At 36.6% G+C, this 18,989-nt stretch overlaps 2 protein-coding genes across 4 annotated transcripts in view; one reads left to right on the top strand and one right to left on the bottom strand.

The window, feature by feature from the left end:
• The window catches only part of IP3K2 (Inositol 1,4,5-triphosphate kinase 2), a 243,161-nt gene that overhangs the window by 98,928 nt on the left and 125,244 nt on the right, over positions 1-18,989 (bottom strand). The gene's annotated exons all lie outside the window — the stretch shown is intronic.
• LOC141429853 (uncharacterized) overlaps positions 11,922-18,989 on the top strand; it is a 21,541-nt gene continuing 14,473 nt past the window's right edge. The window contains exons 1-4 of the mRNA XM_074090414.1: positions 11,922-12,625; positions 12,821-12,917; positions 13,502-13,588; positions 14,277-14,363. Of these exons, the coding sequence (XP_073946515.1) occupies positions 12,613-12,625; positions 12,821-12,917; positions 13,502-13,588; positions 14,277-14,363 (284 nt within the window). The 5' untranslated portion in view covers positions 11,922-12,612. The remainder of the gene's footprint in view (positions 12,626-12,820; positions 12,918-13,501; positions 13,589-14,276; positions 14,364-18,989) is intronic.

The raw sequence follows: 18,989 nt of genomic DNA, 5'->3' as shown, positions 1-18,989 counted from the left end.
TTATCAAAGCACATGTTTTTTTATTCATGCTAACTCCCAGTGTCATCCTATTGACTTATGTCACGTGGCCTATAGAATCTGTTCAGAAATCAACTTTAATACTAACATGATACAAGAATGTCACATCCCTATTTGACCGTTTGACTTTGCTGATCCTATAGCAGTCGTCAGTTCATTCATGAAACTCGTTAAAAACCATTCAAGAGTTCCAGTGAATTGGTATTGCTAATTTTTATACATCGATTGTTTGAAATTACAACCTCACACGAATTAAAAAGTTAATACACATTCCTACGAACGGCAAGGTGAGGCCGGTGAAATTTTAAGCACACAAATCGCAACAGCAGGGCTACTACAAAACTCGAAGTTCGTATCGCACCGTCCCTTTCACTCGCGTATTAAATGACATAAGCGTCTGCGGGACGACAACATACGAAGTTCGAGTTTTGCACTTCATTGTATAGGGCCTGAATTCGATAGATTCTTTAAAAATATAATTCATCCTTTTGATAATTAGATTATCAAAAAAAAACTTTATATGAATCCCCCATCCAGCTCCCTTCGTCTGTATTTCCGGCTACAACTGAACCATCACGAGTTAGTTTTAAGTAAAAATAGTAGATTATACAAGAGCATAAAACGAGCCATTTTAGCCGAGGCGTTTATATAGCCACCCGAGCCGGTACGGCGAGGGTGGATAGACACGTGGAGGGAAAATGGGTTATGCTCGAGTTTTACACTCTTGCTTTTCACTTCGATTGAAAGGAAATTAAATAGCAACAGTGGAAACAATTGTTCATTGCTAGGTACCTTTTATTTTCATTGGATTGCTATATAATTATACATTTTTAGTTTTATTGATTTATTTTGATTAATTTGATTGATTTTACTTTTACATAAAATAAAATTATTAAAATAAATACTTACATTGAAACTTTTTTATTGTGGCTGTTTTTTGTTTAACCTCAATCTAGGTATCAGCTTGAAGTCGGTGCCTCAGCACGAACCAGGAGGAGTGATAGAAGCCCATCAGGTAGACGACTATAGGTCCACTCCTTCTGGCTCGCGCTGAGGCACCGACTTCAAACTGGTACCTAGATTAAGGTCAAACAAAAAAGGTATTATTTTTTGCTTTTCCGTTTTTTTCGGCGCGTTCAATTTTTTTGTTATAATTTGAAGAAAACTGAACCTCATGTTTGTCTGCCCGTCTGTATGTCACACGCATTTTATTCATAAACTACAAGACGTACATTGATAAAATTTGGAGTATACGTTTTTTAGTGATGGCCGCTACTTAGTTTGAGTGTTTATAATTTTTGATCGGTAAAGACAGAAGTAGGATCCATTGTAGGTAAAAATAAATGTCAGACACACCTGTACATCGATACACGATACTAAACGCATTAGGTAAACCTTGACTTTTCCAGGGAAGACGCCTACGCGTACACATTTACCTCGACAATATCCGTGAAAAACTTTTCCATGGAAATGCAGCGCAACAAGTATGACGAATCAATCAAATCGACTTAACACTTACTAAATAAGTACTAATCCTACTTTCTTATCCTTCCTTCATCATTATATCAGGCATCAGCCGCAGAATAAGGTATCTATGCTTAGGAGCACTATCAGTCATCTTGTAATGGTTGACTTTGTCATAGTTTATTTATTTATTTATATGTTGCTGTAAGTTCGTGTCGTTCCGCCCGCTGACGCTTATACTATTTAATACGAGAGTGAGAGGGACGGTACGATACGAACTTCGATTTTTGAATTTCGGAGTAGGCCTCTGGCTATCGTTCATCTCGCTGGTGGACGCCCTCCTATGCTCGCCTATCCGCGGTCTCCATTTTGTATCTTTACCTTTACCATAATAAGTATAAATGTGCGAATATGTCTGTCTCTTACTGCACGTTTACACTGGAATCGATTTAAACAAAATTGGGTACGAAATTAGTTTGAGACCGCTGGGAAGTTCTTAGGATAGTTTTTATCTCGTAAAATTGCATAGTTCCCGTGGGAAAGCATATAAACGAATTTTTGCATAGTTGCGGGCAAATCTAGTAGTATTATAATGTGAAAGTAACTCTGTCTTCGCTTAAAAGCTTCGCTTCGCTAAAAAGGAAAACAAGGAAACAGTTTTTACTCAGAAAATTGCTGAGTTTTCATCGCGGGCAATACCTTATGCTAAATGTGTATGATCTAGAGTGCGGTGTAGAAGGGCGTTAATACGCCCTGAAAAAGGTTTTCTTGACCGACTGAAACTAGTAGAACTATTCCCCGTGGGAAGGCCCATGTTCATATATTCTGGTGATTAGAAGACTGTTCTAGGCTTTTACCTCATCCTACAAAAAATAATTAAAACTGTTTTCGTGTTAAAATACTAGGTGTGTACGGATGAATAAGCAATGAGATACATCAAAAGATGAGGACACGGCGTTTCGAATTACTGACGTCTCGAATTTGTAAATAAAAACGGCACGAGTAATGTGTAAATAACCAACAGAGAAAAATTACAACCACTCTGCGACGATGACAATACTTGCTCTATGTTACAGTGTGTTCACAAGAGCTGGCACGAATGGATTGAATGAGTGAATAAAAGTATCTGTGTGTTACCTATTTGAATACACTCCACACAAATGTCTAAGTGACATTACTTTCGATCAATCCATTCGTGCCAGCTGTTGTGTATCGACCTGTATGAGCGTGTGTGTAACTCACAAAAGTAATCCACTGAGCAGGCGCCAACTCTGTTTCAACTTGGATACTAGCTTACCATTTTTTTTTATTTACTTGCGCATTTTTCTTGGCAATGATGGTCTTTCCGAAAGCGCTGTTAGTTTTAAAAAATGACGCATAAAAGTGCCCATTGCGGCCTATTACTGAATAAATGATTAGAAATTTTATTTGAAAATTTGAATTTAAAAAAGCCGCATCAAATCGGTCCATCTGCTTGAGAGCTGGGCGTTTTCGTGTAAAGGTGTACCCTTTCCTTTTTTTTCAATTTTGGAAAAAATATGGTTTTCATACTCTCAGTATGGGCCGTAACAAAACTGACTCAGATTGTGCTCTTGATTCTAAGTAGGAAAATCCATATTTTTTTGCAAAATTAAAAAAAAGGGTACACCTTTACACGAAAACGCCCAGCTACGAGTATGATGCAACAGACGGACAGTCACGTCAAAATTCTAACACCGCTCTTTTTGCGTCGGGGGTTAATAGTTATTTGTGTCACAAGGGAGCAAAATGGTGTATTTACGGCGAGGGCGTACATTGAATCCAGAATGTAGCGAAGGATTCTATAATAGAATCCTGAGCGTAGCGAGGGATTCTAAAGTAGAATCCTGAGCGTAATGAGGGATTCAAGTGTTAACGCCCAAGATGAAAATAATTTTGCTCCCGAGTCGCTCATACAACTTTTCACACCAAGCATTAAGAAACTTGAAAAAATGAATTCTAAATATTATTAAAGAACAACCAGCATAGAAAATGGCATGGCTTTACAGTTATCAACTTCAAAAAATGGCATTTGCAATAAAACACTTAGAACTGTGTCTCTGTAATCCTAATTGACTGTGACACAACTCTGAAATTCAAATGCAGGATCACGTGTGAGTTTGTTTGTGCTCGCACTATTATACGCCCGACGCGTTCTTTGACATTATAAAAGGGTTACCTGCAATAAACAATAAAATTATTTAGCTTTTTGACACGTCGTACTTCTTAACGTTTTACCCGACTACACGAAGGGTTATTATGTTCTCGAGCGTATGTATGTACTATGGCCAGCAAAAGTCGATGGACAATTCCAAAACATAATCGTCTGACACGTGAAACGGCGCCATCTATGTGTTTGAAGTGTATTAGCGGTATTTACTTATTTACTAACTTAGTTAGTTTATTAAGATGTCACTAGATGGCGCTGGCGCTGACCTTAAAAAAATATTTTATATTCATGTTAGAAATTTGATATTTCGCTGCCGTAGTAACTAAATTATCCTGCCTGCGAAGCGCGTAACGACATTTTCTGTCTCTTTCGTACTTGTCGTAAGAGAAGGAGAATATTATTATTCGCATTACTATCGTTTCTTGTCCTTCAAATATTCCAACGATAAATTCTTTGGTGTATGTGAAGTTCCCATCCGCACTGGGTCCGCGTGGGAACTACGGCCCAAGCCCTCTCATTCTGAGAGGAGGCCTGTGACCAGCAGTGGGACGTGTATCTATAGGCTGGGATGCTGATGATAGTGAAATTCTTTATTTACGAAGACCCATGTTGCGAATTAGTGTCAACTTTAGTAATCTCCAAATCTAGCAGTAAATTTACAAAAACACAAACTCAATATTATCGCCTGGTGGGATTTGAACTTGTGACATACGAACGAAGAACGAAGTTCACAACCACTTGACCATCGTACTGTTATCTTAAGCGATGAAAATCGGATCTATATCGGGTCGTCTTAAAATTAATCGGTAAGTCATGCGTGTTTAACGAAACTTAAAGAGGGTAGACTGAAGATCTTCAAACTACCAGGCTAAGTTTTTATTACAAAGATTTTGCTACTTGTTCAGCTGCTTACAACATCGTTTGATCGTCTCTTTCAAGTTGAATCTGCTTATTATCGTAATTATTCTTTAAAATGAGTTCTCATCGCAATATTGAAATGGTTAAAACATGTGAAATTATTAATTTATATGAAGAAGGAAAAAATATGTCGGAGATTTCTAGAGAAATTGGAGTTAATGTGAGTTTTTTTTGTTTACGTTCATCCTACCAACTTCTTCATTAAAATTATATCTACGTTATATTATTTTATGTTTATTTATATTGTTACAGATAAAAACAGTTATATTATGGGTACGACGATATCACGACGAAGGATCTTTGCTGCATCGTCAAAGATCGGTTAGACCACTGTTAGAATTGTCTATCCAGAAGAACAAGTATCGTGCATAACGTTCGTGCAAGATAACTGTCCAATACACTGGTCGCGTATAGTGCAAGACTGGTTTGATCAACACAAAAATATTATTAAAGTCGTTCCTTGACCTGCCAGATCACCGGATTTAAATCCCATTGAAAATTTATGGGGTGTTATAACCATGTCCAAAGTTGGATAACCAAAATAAGCGAACTCTGTTACGTTAGAAGCCCACTGTGTAAAAATAAGGGACAGTATTCGCGGCTCTAATATGTGTGAAAATCTAGTTGCATCGATGCGATTCTTTTTGCAAGCAGTTATCGACAATCATGGTGGTTACACCAGTTATTAAAATAAAATTGATAGTTACGTGTAGACCGGGTTATATACTGAAACAATTATGTTATAATAAAATATATAAGGTGCAGATATTTTCAGGGTATGTAATTAATAACCTAAGAATCATAATTGACACATAAATTATTTAAGTATTGTGTGGTAATATTTTTTTTGCATCATACAAAAATACCATTCCGTCCAAAAATAATCATCCTCGCATTAACATTAACTGTATTTTTTTAATTTAATTTAAGTAATTGAAACCAATTAACGACGATGCAAATAATCGATCCTCAAAATATCCGCATCTGATTTTCTAGCCACTGTATTATAAAACCAAAATATTTATCTTTATTTATGATCCTGTAGGTATCACTTTGTTATGAAAATAATTATTATATTATTATGAACAAAACATTTAATTATTTAATACCTTGATAGTTTTGTTTACTTATGTGAGATAAGTGTGAAAGTTCAATATATGACTGTAATCTTATTATAACTGTCAGTAACACATTACACACTACAGTGGATCTACGCCATCAATTATTGATAAGTAAATGTTTAAAACTGGAAAACTTCAATTATTATAATTTATAACGCTTTCGAGTCTTATGATAACCCGGTCTCAGGTATAATACTTTCAAATACTATTTTTTTATTGTGGTTCAGCTTCAATCCTCTTTCCAGAATCGGAAATGAATACTTAAGCTAATACCTCAATAAAATGTTAAAATACAACTTTTGGTCAGGTGTTAATTAAATAACTGAAAACCTCGACACCCAGAAAATATTTTTTCATTTTATTTTAAGTTAGTTGTTTGCGTTTATTTTCGAATACCTTCATTATTTCCCAAAATAATTGTATGTTTTACGTAATCAGTAAGTAATTCTACTTCATTTCTAACTTTACAGTTGTAATTTTTAATGCCAGATTTAGAAGAAAGCCAAACTGACGCAAAACGGCCAGTAGGTATTAAATTATCTAAGGGGTATGAAACATCCCTAAAACATTTAATTGGTGTATGCATTCGTAATATTTAGACTGGGCACAATAAAAAAAGGATTTAAAAACTCAAACACAACCTGATTGAAAACATAATGTAATCGATTCTACTCTGGATTCTGAGCAAACTACTTTCTGGTTTTCAGTTATTTAATTAATATATAGTATAACATTAATAACTGCGTCAATATTTAATGAATAGAAATATTGTTTTAGGAATAAATTTTTTATGTTTTAAACTTCAAAACGTGTATTATTTCTGTTACAACGTTATCCTTTTTTCAGAGTATTTTTTTTTTATTTCCATATCAGTTATCTACAAAATTAAAATAGAAACTTATAAAAATAAAAATAAGAACAAAAAAAACAATTCTGAAATGTAGGATACGAACTCATGATCATTAACGAGTTTATCTAAGCAGCCGATCAACTCAGCTATCAACACGTTACTATTACGGGATAAAATATCGATCATATCATAATAACTGTTTAACAGCGCCATCTAGTTCATTTCTTGTGAACACTTAACAAAATCGCCAACTCTCGTGTTCAAACGATTATAGAACGTAAGGTGTCCATCCACTTATGCAGGCCATTGCATTATGTATGTCAATTTTTTTGGTCCTCTCTGCAGCCTTAGTGGCTAGGCGTATTTTAACATGTATCATAGATTCGTCAAACTATCGGAGTGACTTAGGGTATTATATATGGCGTCATATTTCAATATGGCATCTGCGAAAAAAATGGATGGGTAATTAAAAAAAATGTACTAGCTTTTCCCCGCGGTTTCGCCCGCGTGGAATTCGGTTACCGCGCGCTGTTCCCTCGGGAACTGTGCTTTTTCTGGGATAAAAAGTAGCCTATGTCACTCTCTGGCCCATAAACTATCTCTATGCTAAAAAGCACGTTGATCCGTCGCTCCGTTTCGACGTGAAAGACGGACAAACATGCAAACACTACACACACACTTTCGCATTTATAATATAATAAAGTACCTATGGTACAATATGGGTATCAAATGAAAGCTAATAATTAGTATATTCTTGATATATAATTACTAAAATACTGTAATGTACCATTTTCACAGAAATATTAAAAAAGTAAGTAAAAAAAAGCCCGATTGCTTTAAAAAATTTTTTGAGAAAAACACGTCTAGTAGTCTAAAACGCGGTTAAGTAACCCTAAAGTTCAACGGTCGGGATCCATTACTGGCAGCTGGCAAAATATCACCAAAGTTATATTACGCCAAAATAAATAACAAGGAAAAATAACATCACATAAGCTTTACCCGTGCCTTCGCTCACGACAACCATGAGCTCTACAGTCGAATTCAAATTCCCATGTAAATTTCCAAAATAATGTCGCATCTTGTTCTATGAAGAATACCCGTGCAAAATGTAGTTTCTTGACTTTAAGACGGTTATGGTTAAGATTTTGGGATTTTATTAGTGGGAATTGGCCCCTGAGAATATACGGATAAAAAGTAGCCTGCATGTGATCCGAGAGATTAAGCTATCTGTTTACCAAAAGTTTTCCCAGAGATAAGACAAATCTAAAACCCCTACACGCCAAATTTCATCGCTATCGTTGGAGCCGTTTCTGAGATCTTGCTTACAATTGGCTCAGTTAGTTACTTATTAGCCAATTGCAAACAAGACCGCGTAACGTCAAAAAAAAGTCACGATACTAACGCCATCTAGCGATATTTCGTTTTTTAGCCCTCATTGCAAGCAAAACTGCAACGATAAACGGACCTCTCGATACGAACGCCATAGATCGATATTCGTGTGTCAAGAAACCCTCCTTGATAACATGATAAATAACCTAACCATAAAAAAAAGACATTTTCAATACAAACCTTTTTTGCTATTGCCTTTGTATTGTCACCCACACTACATTTGCAAATTACCAAATTTCAAGTCGATGCTATTAACCGTTCAAGAGTTCCGTCGTCCGGAGACGATTCTGGCTGGACTACCAGGATGTCACTATTAGATTATTGTATTGTCACGCGATTTACATCATCATCATCATCAGCCTACAGCAGTCCACTGCTGGACATAGGCCTCTTCCATGGCGCGCCACAACACTCTGTCTTCAGCCCCTCGCATCCATCCGCCGCCAGCGATCCTCTTAAGGTCATCCGTCCACCGTGCCTCAGGACGCCCTACACTACGTTTTCCCGTCCGTGGTCTCCATTCGAGGACTCGTCTGCTCCACCGTTCATCGGTCCTGCGACAGACGTGGCCAGCCCAACGCCACTTCAACGAACTAATTCTCTGAGCAATGTCAGTGACTTTCGTTCTTTGTCGATAATGCGATTTACATAAGTATTCCAAATTTCAAGTCAATCTGACTACTGGAAGTTGGTCAAATTTAGCTTGCAAGATTTGATTACAGAAAGACAGACAGACAACGGGACAGGTGAAACTAAGCTTGTAATAAAGTACATACCACATGCACGCGTGCGCTTACACCTACACTTTCACGTTTATAATATTAGTAGGATGCCAAATAAGGAATAACCTAACCAACAAAAAGTTGGAAAACCCCGACGGTGTCATTTCAAAGTTCCATATCTCAAAAACGGCTGAACCGATTTTGATAAAACATGTCTAAGAACCATCGCTAAAAAATCTGCTTTCAAATAAAAAAACCGCATTCAAATCGGTCCACCCGTTTAAGAGCTACGGTGCCACAGACAGACAGACAAGACACACAGCGGTCAAACATATAACACCCCTCTTTTTGCGTCGGGGGTTAAAAACGGACTACGCGATGCACCTCTTGAGCGTATTTGTAAGAATATTCGGTTAAATATTCGGTCAAAATATCTAATGATATTGTTTTATAGAGGACCCTAAAAGGCGAATTACGCTTGCATGATCCAAAGAGCGCCTCTATCAACCACAATTTCATAGCGCCGGATTTTTGTTACAGAAATTGAATAGCTACTTATGTAGCACAGAGGAATATAAACTGTGTATCATACTTTATTAAACTGCTTTATGCCTGTATTTACATAGATACGAGTAGGAAGGCTGCCATGAATAAAGAGACGAAGGAGTAGAGAAAAAACAAAAATATTACGAAACTATTTGAGAGTTATTGAGGCTGGGTTTGCTGTTAGAGATACTCATACATAGTAATAATAAGTAACTTATCTTTATGAAAACAATAGTGTTTGCGACTTCACAGTCAAAAACAAAATTAAATCGTTTTATCTGCAACTAGGCCGCAAAAGGCTTTTTTACATGTCCCTTTTTATACTACCAGCGTTTTCGGAAAGACCACCATTGCCAGCCAAGAAGGGTGCGCCGCAAGCAATTTGCCAGAAATATATTTTTTTGCATAATTAAAAATTATAATTTTCTTAGCTGCAAACCTAGCAAAATAAGGTAAATTAAAAATATACCTTTAGATAAAAAATATAAAAATTACATAAAAAAAATGCAGGAATGTACGCCGTCCCTTAGCTACGAGTTAACCCAAGCCTAACACATCTTAAAGTATGACATGTGATTTCTACCTTAGTAACCGAGGGTTCGAACAGGCAAATTGAATTCCCGGAAAAAAAACTTTGCTAAATTGCCATGACAATTACCAAAAATTACATTGTGGTCTTCATTTACGTTGTTTCAAGAACACCCGTGCAAAATTTCGCTTTAAGTACCTACTAAACTTAACAGTTGAAATTTTGAAATTTTAGCTCAACTTCAAGAAAATATCGGTACCTATAAAAAGTAGCATATGTGTTATTTCAGACGTCCATCTATCTAATTACATCACAAATCCATAGAACTGTTTTAGCGTGACAATTCTGATCTTGGACGCGTTTTATAATTATCATTTTTTATTTGATATAATGAAGTTGTGTCCGGCGCATTCGAAAAACTTTTTTTTTTTAAATATTCTGAATTTGTTGTGATTAGTGTTGTGAGCTACCCTACATACCCTCCGACAGAAAATTAACCCGAAACATATCAGTCGAATAAGCTCGATTTAAGGCGTGAATTATCTAAATTAATCTAATTAAATATGAGTAAGTCTCACGATAGTTTCATGTTCAAAGTATTCTGGATTAATTTTATTATATTATCTAGAAGCTAATTCATTATATCTTTGCAGTGCAAAACAGATTGGTAGCAGGTCAGGAGTGAGGACAGGCGTTCCGAGCGAGCGCGCGACCCAGTTGCTACCTCACACCTCGCTGCAGCTGGAATTGGGACGTCTAACTGCCTCACTCAGAGATACCAATCGATAGTGAATTAATGAATGCAAGTGGCGAGTTGTCGTTCGTTGAGGCGTTCTAAGGGGGAAGCCTTTATTCAGATAGTGGACGTTTCCGGCTGATGATGATGATGAATGAATTAAAATGAATCTTCAATTTTTAACCCCCGACGCAAAAAGAGGGGTGTGATAAACTTGACACCAATGTCTGTCTGTGGCCTTGTAGCTCTCAAACTGATGGACCTATTTCAATGTGTTTTTTTAAGTAATAGCGAATTTCCTTGAGGTGGTTTTTAGCTATGTTTTAAAATTATTTCAGCCGTTTTTGAGATATTGAACTGTGAAATGACAATTTTGAAGGTTTTTCTACTATTCTAAGTCAGTCAGGTTATTTAAAAGGAAGTGAATTCCTGTACATCCACGCACCTCCACCATTTTGTAAAAGACACCTAGTGTTAGAGTAGTATCAGCGAGCTTCGACAGTTCTAGCAACCCTAAAAATGAGTCCAACAAGCAGCAATGTAAATCAAAATTTAATTGCGACAAATGAAAAGCTAGGTTATTCACATTCGCATGAAAACGTGATCAATGTTGAAAATGCTTACTAAAAGGACAAAATAACAGAAGAGGAACTGGAACCATTGGCTATTAACATCCATGATGTGAAAGTGATAGTGATAATAATTTTCAGTCTTTGAATTTCTTGAGTCAGTTTGTGACTATGGCTCAGATAATTTAGAATTAATTTCAATCAATGTTTTTAACAATAAAATCGGTGTAATATCTTTTCATCGAATTTTTTATTTGTTTTGTGCAATGCACGAATTTTTGCACGCTTGTATGTGAACAATATTTTTTTGTCTGTAAAATATGATGTTTTTTTTATTTGCTGCCTTTCACGCTGCCAAGCTTCACTGGTCCTTTTCTATTATAGTTATAAAACAAAAATAAATAAATAAAATACAAATTGTTTATTTCAGATGTCATACGATCTATATATTGTTAGTAGCAGAGAAGTCCTTATATTTATAGATTTCCAGATTTTACATGCGTATGTACAGTCGAGTTCATAAACTTGTAAGCAAATTTTTTTTCAATAATACCTGAACACGCTTCTACGCCGTTACCAATAGAGTCGTGTTCAGATATTTTTGATCAAATTTTTGCTCACAAGTTTATGAACTCGACTGTACATCTCTCGATCCCGTGTGAAATTTGAAAAGAAAATACCTCGGCTACCGACGCGTTTTTCCAGATTTAAAACATCCTCAGAAAACCCCAATGTACAAAATTTCATCGAAATTGTTGGAACCGTTTCCGCAAGTTCTCCGAAATAAATAAATACACAAAAAAATACACATTTCTTTTCTAAGATAAGATGAAGCCTAGGCATATTGTTTACCTGAGATCCAGCTCCTTAAGAGTCCGCAGCAAGCTTGATTCTCCATACAAATCGTAGTTACGTCCTTATTTTAAAATAACAAGTAGCATCATCATGATTTTTTGTAAATACAATGAGATAAGGCATATCTAGGCCTGAAATTAGTTTATGACTCTTGAAATGGTATTACAAAGAAAATAGAACGAGTACAAGTTTTGCATTTTAAGAGCCAAAAACCCTGTGCAGTTCGGTTAAATACTACGGCCAAAATATAGTTCAGATTGAAGTCAAAACCTATTTCCGGCATCGACTAAACTATGTAGTTTCATAAGAAAAAGCATTTTTCCGAAATGATTTTGTGGTTTTCAAATGAGAACGAAACTACGAAAATCAGTAAAAAAACTATACATTTTTTATGCGAATCTGCAGCGAATCACTCTAGCGCGGGGGAACGGTACGGGGGAGGGCGGTACGCGCCGCCCTTTGTCCTTGGTTTACGCTGGCCCTGCGTGTGCGTGCGTCGCTCGTTAGTAGTGACTCGTCAGCTGTGCGCGAGAGTTACGTAATATTATTTTGGTGAATTCTCTTCGTATCATAAACGCGATCTAACTACTTACGACTTGGACTGATAACGGATTTGATATTTCTTGGTGATACTGGTGGTGTGTGTGCACATACTGTTCGACGACCTTGGCTTTCTTATATGGACTTTGCATTTTTATGTTACAAAAATGGATAAACAGGGTAAGTACCTACCTAGATGCATTTTAGTCAATATTACCAAGTACTTATAAAAAATGGGTCCATATATCGGCTCGCATACTGACAAACGATGATTTGGACAAAAAATAATTATGGTTTTACTAGAAAAGAGAAAAGAGTACCTATGCGAACTATGGCGCTCCCATAAAAAATAATTATTAATGTTCTTGTTTCCAGAAGTGAAAAGATCATCGAAGACAAGATTATGGTTATCGGCTCGTAGGAAAAAAAAAGGACCGGCTCGTCATAAAAAAGAAAACATTAATCCTAATAGGTAAGTTATAACTAGGACAGTAGCGTAAGATTTTTCTTCCTTGTCCTCTATTACAAGCTTTTATTTAGTTTCACCTGTCCCGATATTTGTCTGTAATCAAATCTTGCATTCGACCAACTTCTAGCAGTCGGATTGACTTGAAATTTTGCATAATTATGTAAATTGCGTGACAATACAATAATCTGGTAGCTGACATCCTGGTAGTCCGGCCAGAATCGTCTCCGAAGGACGGAACTCTTCAACTGTTACAATGTTATCGACTTGTTTTTGGTATAGGTACAAAATAAATGTAGTTTGGGTAACAATGCTAGTAAAGTCGACAAAAAGTACAGTCAGCAAAAAAGCTTGTATTAAAAATGAATTTTCGTACTCGTACCTTTATTTATTATTTTTGTACGACGTAGGTACACCACACAAACTTGTTATTTCACTTATACAGGTCATAGCACTGTAATAGCACATTGTGTATTAGGGCGGTAAGTAAGGTATTACGAACGAAGTATTACCTCTGGTAGTCTCTGTTATTACTTTGACTAATGGCGACTGACGTCATTTCACCATGTATGTATTTTTCACATGTGCAGTACGCTTGGCACCGGAGAGCATGCCAGTGAGCAGTCTGATAGTGATAACAATACCGATCCTCCACCTCAACCTCTAAATTTAAGCAGGTTAGTGTTTTTATTATTATTTTTACTAGTTTACAATCTTTTATTTAACTTGCAATGTATGTACCTATGTACTCGTATGTATGTATGTGAGGCTCAAATCCTGCGAGTTGAATTTGACTCAGTTTCAGTGGTCGAATTGACTTGAAATTTGGTATACTTATGTGAATTGCGTGACAATACAATAATCTGGTAGCTGACATCCTGGTAGTCCGGCCAGGATCGTCTCCGCAGGACGGAATTCTTCAACGGTTAATGGCATCGACTTGAAATTTCGTATGATGTAGTTTAATAGGTAACAATGCTAGTAAAGTCGACAAAAAGTACAGTCAGCAAAAAAAAAAGCTTGAACAGATTTTTTTTTTTACCAAAAACTTATTTCACAGCTACTTACGTTTTTCACTTGTAGTTTTATTTTCGCTCTTGACTGCAACTGCACTGAGACTAGTACCTACTCGTACCTATATTGACACGGCTATTAAAGATGATTTCAGTTTATTATCTTGATCGATGTACACCGCACTTCTGTTATTTCACTTATACAGGTCATAGCACTATAATATCCCATTGTTCATTAAGGGCGATAAGTAAGGTATTACGAACGAAGTATTACCTCTGGTAGTCTCTGTTATTACTTTGACTAATGGCGACTGACGTCATTTCACTATGTATGTATTTTTTACATGTGCAGTACGCTTGGCACCGGAGAGCATGCCAGTGAGCAGTCTGATAGTGATAACAATACCGATCCTCCGCCTCAATTTCAAAATTTTAGCAGGTTGGTGTTTTTATTATTATTTTTACAAGCTTTTACCTTGCAATAGTTGCAATGTATGTACCTATGAATGTATGTGCAGGTAAAATCTTGCGAGTTGAATTTGACCCACTTCTTCCACATTTGGTACGGAAAAGTAGTTTGGATGAAAATGCAAGTACAGTCAGCAAAAAGCTTGTATTAAAAATGTAGTCGCGCGCACAATATGGCACCGAAAATCGAAACGTATTTTTTGCATAGCGTCACCGGCGTTAGAAGTTTTCTGTAGTAGTGTACGCCTCATAATGCAGTATCAAATATTTTTATTTCACCGTATACTCTGATTTAACCTTGCATGGTATAAATATAACGTAACTTTTTTTTTCCTTTCAGAAATTTGAGTCCGAGTACTCCGTCCTCGACACCATCATTACAAATTGAACTTGATCATGATAGCAATGAGGAAGTCGTACGTAAAATGACAGGTCGACGAATTTTCAATGTTCAATATTTATTTGAACAAATGAAGGCTGTGGATCATAGTCCATTTAATTGCAGCTTTAAAGATATGGATTTTGTGAAGGAGTCGAGAATCGGATTCCAGTCAACTTTTCTTTTCAAATGCAAAATGTGTGGCAAAAAAGAAGCATTTAATAATGAAAAACTAGAGTCTAAAATTAATAAAAATGTTGTTCAAGCAGTCGTATGTTCGGGTAGTGGCTTTTCCCAATTAGATGAGCTTTGCGCTCATTTAGATATGCCATGTATAGCGGAGAAAACATTTGGGAAAGAGAATTTGTTGCTTGGGGATGTTTTAAAAGATATCTCTTTGAAGAGCATGTTTGAGGCAGGACTCGAAGAAAAACAAATGGCAATTGAAAAAGGAAACGTAGACGCTGATGGCGTTCCCTACATCACAGTAGTAGCGGACGCATCGTGGGGAAAAAGATCATATCGTACCAGCAATTATAATTCATTATCCGGGTAGCGTGCATTATTGGGTATGAAACTAAAAAGGTTCTCTTTTTAGGAATACGGAATTCTTATTGCTCTGTATGCGCTGTTGCAAGTAATAAAAAGATTGAGGTCAAGAAACATAAATGTTTTAAAAACTGGTCTGGTAGCTCCACAGCAATGGAAGCCGACGGTGTAGTAGAAGGTTTTAAATGCAGCATAAATATGCATGGCTTGAAATACACCAAACTTATTGGTGATGGCGATAGCAGTGTCATGAGTGCTTTAAACGAAGCATTGCCATATGGCCACTCCACTGCTATACACAAAATAGAATGCAGTAATCATTTATTACGAAATTATTGCACTAAATTGAGAAATTTGACAAAAAAAACTGAAAATAAACAAGGACCTGTCCCTATTATCATGAGGAAATGCCTAAATGATAACATATTGCGACTACGAAAGGCAATTAAAGGAGCAATAGACTTTTCTTCGAAAATGGAAGGGAAAACTTTTACTGAGAAAGTAAATGAATTAAAAAAAGACCTACGAAACGGGCCTTGCCACGTTTTTGGTGAGCATGCCAACTGCAAAACATATTTTTGTAATGGCCCGAAACCAGGCGAAGAAAACTTCATAGGCCAAATGAAAGATTGTGGCTTGTGGTATGACATATACACCGCTATAAGTCCTATTTTAAACAATGCCGAAAGTCTCCTTATGGGGCAAACAAACAATATTGTTGAGCAGTTTAATGCACTAATCGCAAAATTTATAGGAGGCAAACGAATAAATTACTCCCTTCGTGGATCTTATGAGTCCCGTTGCTACGCAGCTGCTACAAAAAGAAACACCGGGAGTCTTGTAGCAACCATGAGTAAAGTATTAACAAAAAATGAAGAACTGGGGACTTACACGCAGAAGTATGAGAAGAGGCAGGCAGAAAAGGCGAAAAGAAAATCAAGCCAAGACAAAAAATCAAAACGAAGAAAACGTATCGCAGGACCCGATGAACATTACGGTGATATCGAAAAAGAACCAGATATGGAAGTTGAGCACTACGAAAAAAGAAAACAAGCACTCTTAGCAGACTTTTCAAAAAGTAAAATAGAACTTGAAAATATCCAAAAAGATACCGTTGGGCAGGCAACGAACCCTGAATGGATCAAACAACGAAAAATACGCCTTACTGCGTCAGTGTTTGGTCAAATATGTAAGAGAAGAGCTGCCACGTCGTGTAAAAATATTATAAAAACACTCTTATATAGCAATTTTAAAGGTAGCGATGCTACTAGATACGGCAATGAGAATGAGCCCATCGCTTTAAAAGAGACTGAAGCTGCACTAGGAGTGCAAGTATCACCTTGTGGGTTATACATCCTCGAGGAACACCAGTATTTAGGCGCGAGTCCCGACGGAGTCATAGACGAAGAAACAATTGTGGAGATCAAATGCCCAGCTTCGGCGGCAAATATGACGCCAACAGAAGCTATTTTAAAGAAAAAAATTACTTTCTGTGTGTTGGACGAAAGTGATCCTCAGAAAATAAAACTGAAGCAAAATCACAACTACTTTTATCAAGTACAAGGTCAGTTAAATATTACAAAAAAAAGATACTGTATCTTCGTGGTGTGGACTCCAAAAGGCATATTATTCGAAAAAATCGAAAAGGATACAGGATTCTGGGAGAGCATATTAAATAAATTGAGAAAATTTTACATGGAATGCATACTACCTGAAATTATAGATCCGCGTCTACCTAGAAAGTTACCGATACGAGAGAGTTCTTAAAAATAAGCGAATTTTCATACTTGTATGTATTAAAAAATAAAACACAATATTGTATGACTTTTTTTATTTTATTCAATACACCCAATCTTCAATGTGTCCAATCAAGTTGATGTTGTAGTCTATAGATATTATACTTTTCACTTCTCATGCTCGTAAAGTTCGTTTTTATGCTGAGATTAAGCGACATAAAATGACTTTTTATGCTCTAGTGCATAAAATAAAATCTTTGTCTAAGACCAAGCTAATCAGGTGTCAACCAGCCACAAACAGAAAGTTTTTAACTTTTTTATTTATTTATATAAAACTAAAAATTAACCAAATCAATCAAAATAAATCAATAAAATAAAAAATAGAATTATGTATATAGTAATTCATGAAAAATAAAAGAAACATAGTAAGTGAACCATTGTTTCCACTGTTGCTATTTCCTCGAATTAATCGAAGTAAAAAGCAGTGTAAAACTCGAGCATTAAACCCATTTTTCCCTCGACGTGTCTATCCACCCTCGCCGTACCGGAACGAACGTCTTAAAATCGTAAACGTCGTAAAATGGCTCGTTTTATGCTCTTGTTGTACAATCGACTATTTCACTTCTCATGCTCGTAAAGTGCGTGTTCATGCTGCATCTAGGCAACATACAATAACTTTTTATGCTCTAGTGCATAAAGTAGAATCTTCGTCTAAGGTCAAGGCAATCAAGGTGTGAAACCACAAACAAAAGAGTTTCTACATATTTTTTTTATTTTTTTACACCTAAAAATCAATCAAATCGATGAAAATAAATCAATAAAACTAATATAGTAAAGCATGAAAAATAAAAGGTACAAAATAAGTGAACATTTATTTTACTATTGCTATTTCATTTCTTCGCAAGCGAAGTGAAAAGCAGAGTGTAAAACTCTAGCATTGAGCCCATTTTCCCCTCGACGTTTCTATCCACCCTCGCCGTGGCTCGGGTGGCTATATGAACGTCTCGGGTAAAATTGCTCGTTTTATGCTTTTGTTGTACAATATACTATTTCATCACACTTGCTCGTAAACAGTGTCGTAAGCTGCAGGCTAACTTGGTTGCAGTCCTTAATAAAACCTAAGGGCCTTTTTTTGGCGTTATGAGTTGTTGCGCGTACTAATACTGCTGCGCGCGCAGGTTCTGCACGACTAGCAGGAGGACCTCGTGCACGCATGTCAGGCACATGCTGCGGGAGGCGGAGGGCGGCTGGTAGCTGGCGCTGCCAAGAACTGCACCAGCGGTATCGGCAATTTTTGTAACAATAATATTTTTCTTTTACACATATACAATTTTACTCGCAAATGTGATGAAAACATTGTAAGTCGCACGGGCGGTACTATAATTATGAACATCGACCTAGTCCTCAGTCTTTGACTTTGAGCTTCTAATACTCTCGTTCGTAATTTCTTATTAACCGCCCTTAAGACATAATGTACTATTACGCCACACCTGGCCATAATGTGAGTTTTACCGCCCGCTATGCGTATGGTAAAACCCACTTTCTGGCAAGGTGAAGACGTAAAATTGTGTACTCACCATGGGCAGTAAAAAAGTTTTACAGCGTAATGTGTAGTGTAATGTACATTTACGTTTTTGGAACGCCAAATAATATCCTAGCCGGTAGCTGCCCTCCGCGCTGTATATATTATAATCTTGGTCTGGAGATGTTCTACTGTTATATTCTACTTAGATACTGCAATAATTTCACCATTGTATGAAGATATTTTACTGCAATATTGTTACTGTGACATGTCTCTAGCTCCGCCTTCCCGCTAGCGCGCTCTTGCTTTCTTTCTAGCGCCCTGTCTTACTCTAGGTGAAACAACAACATTTTAAAGCGTTAGCGCGTGATCTCAACGCGGAGTTGAGCGCTACTTGCTGCGGACTCTTAA

This window comes from Choristoneura fumiferana, chromosome 7 (assembly GCF_025370935.1).
Source record: "Choristoneura fumiferana chromosome 7, NRCan_CFum_1, whole genome shotgun sequence".
NCBI classification, from domain to species: Eukaryota; Metazoa; Arthropoda; class Insecta; order Lepidoptera; family Tortricidae; genus Choristoneura; species Choristoneura fumiferana.
The sequence above is the reverse complement of the archived record's forward strand: the minus strand, read 5'-3'. Positions and strand labels throughout refer to the sequence as shown.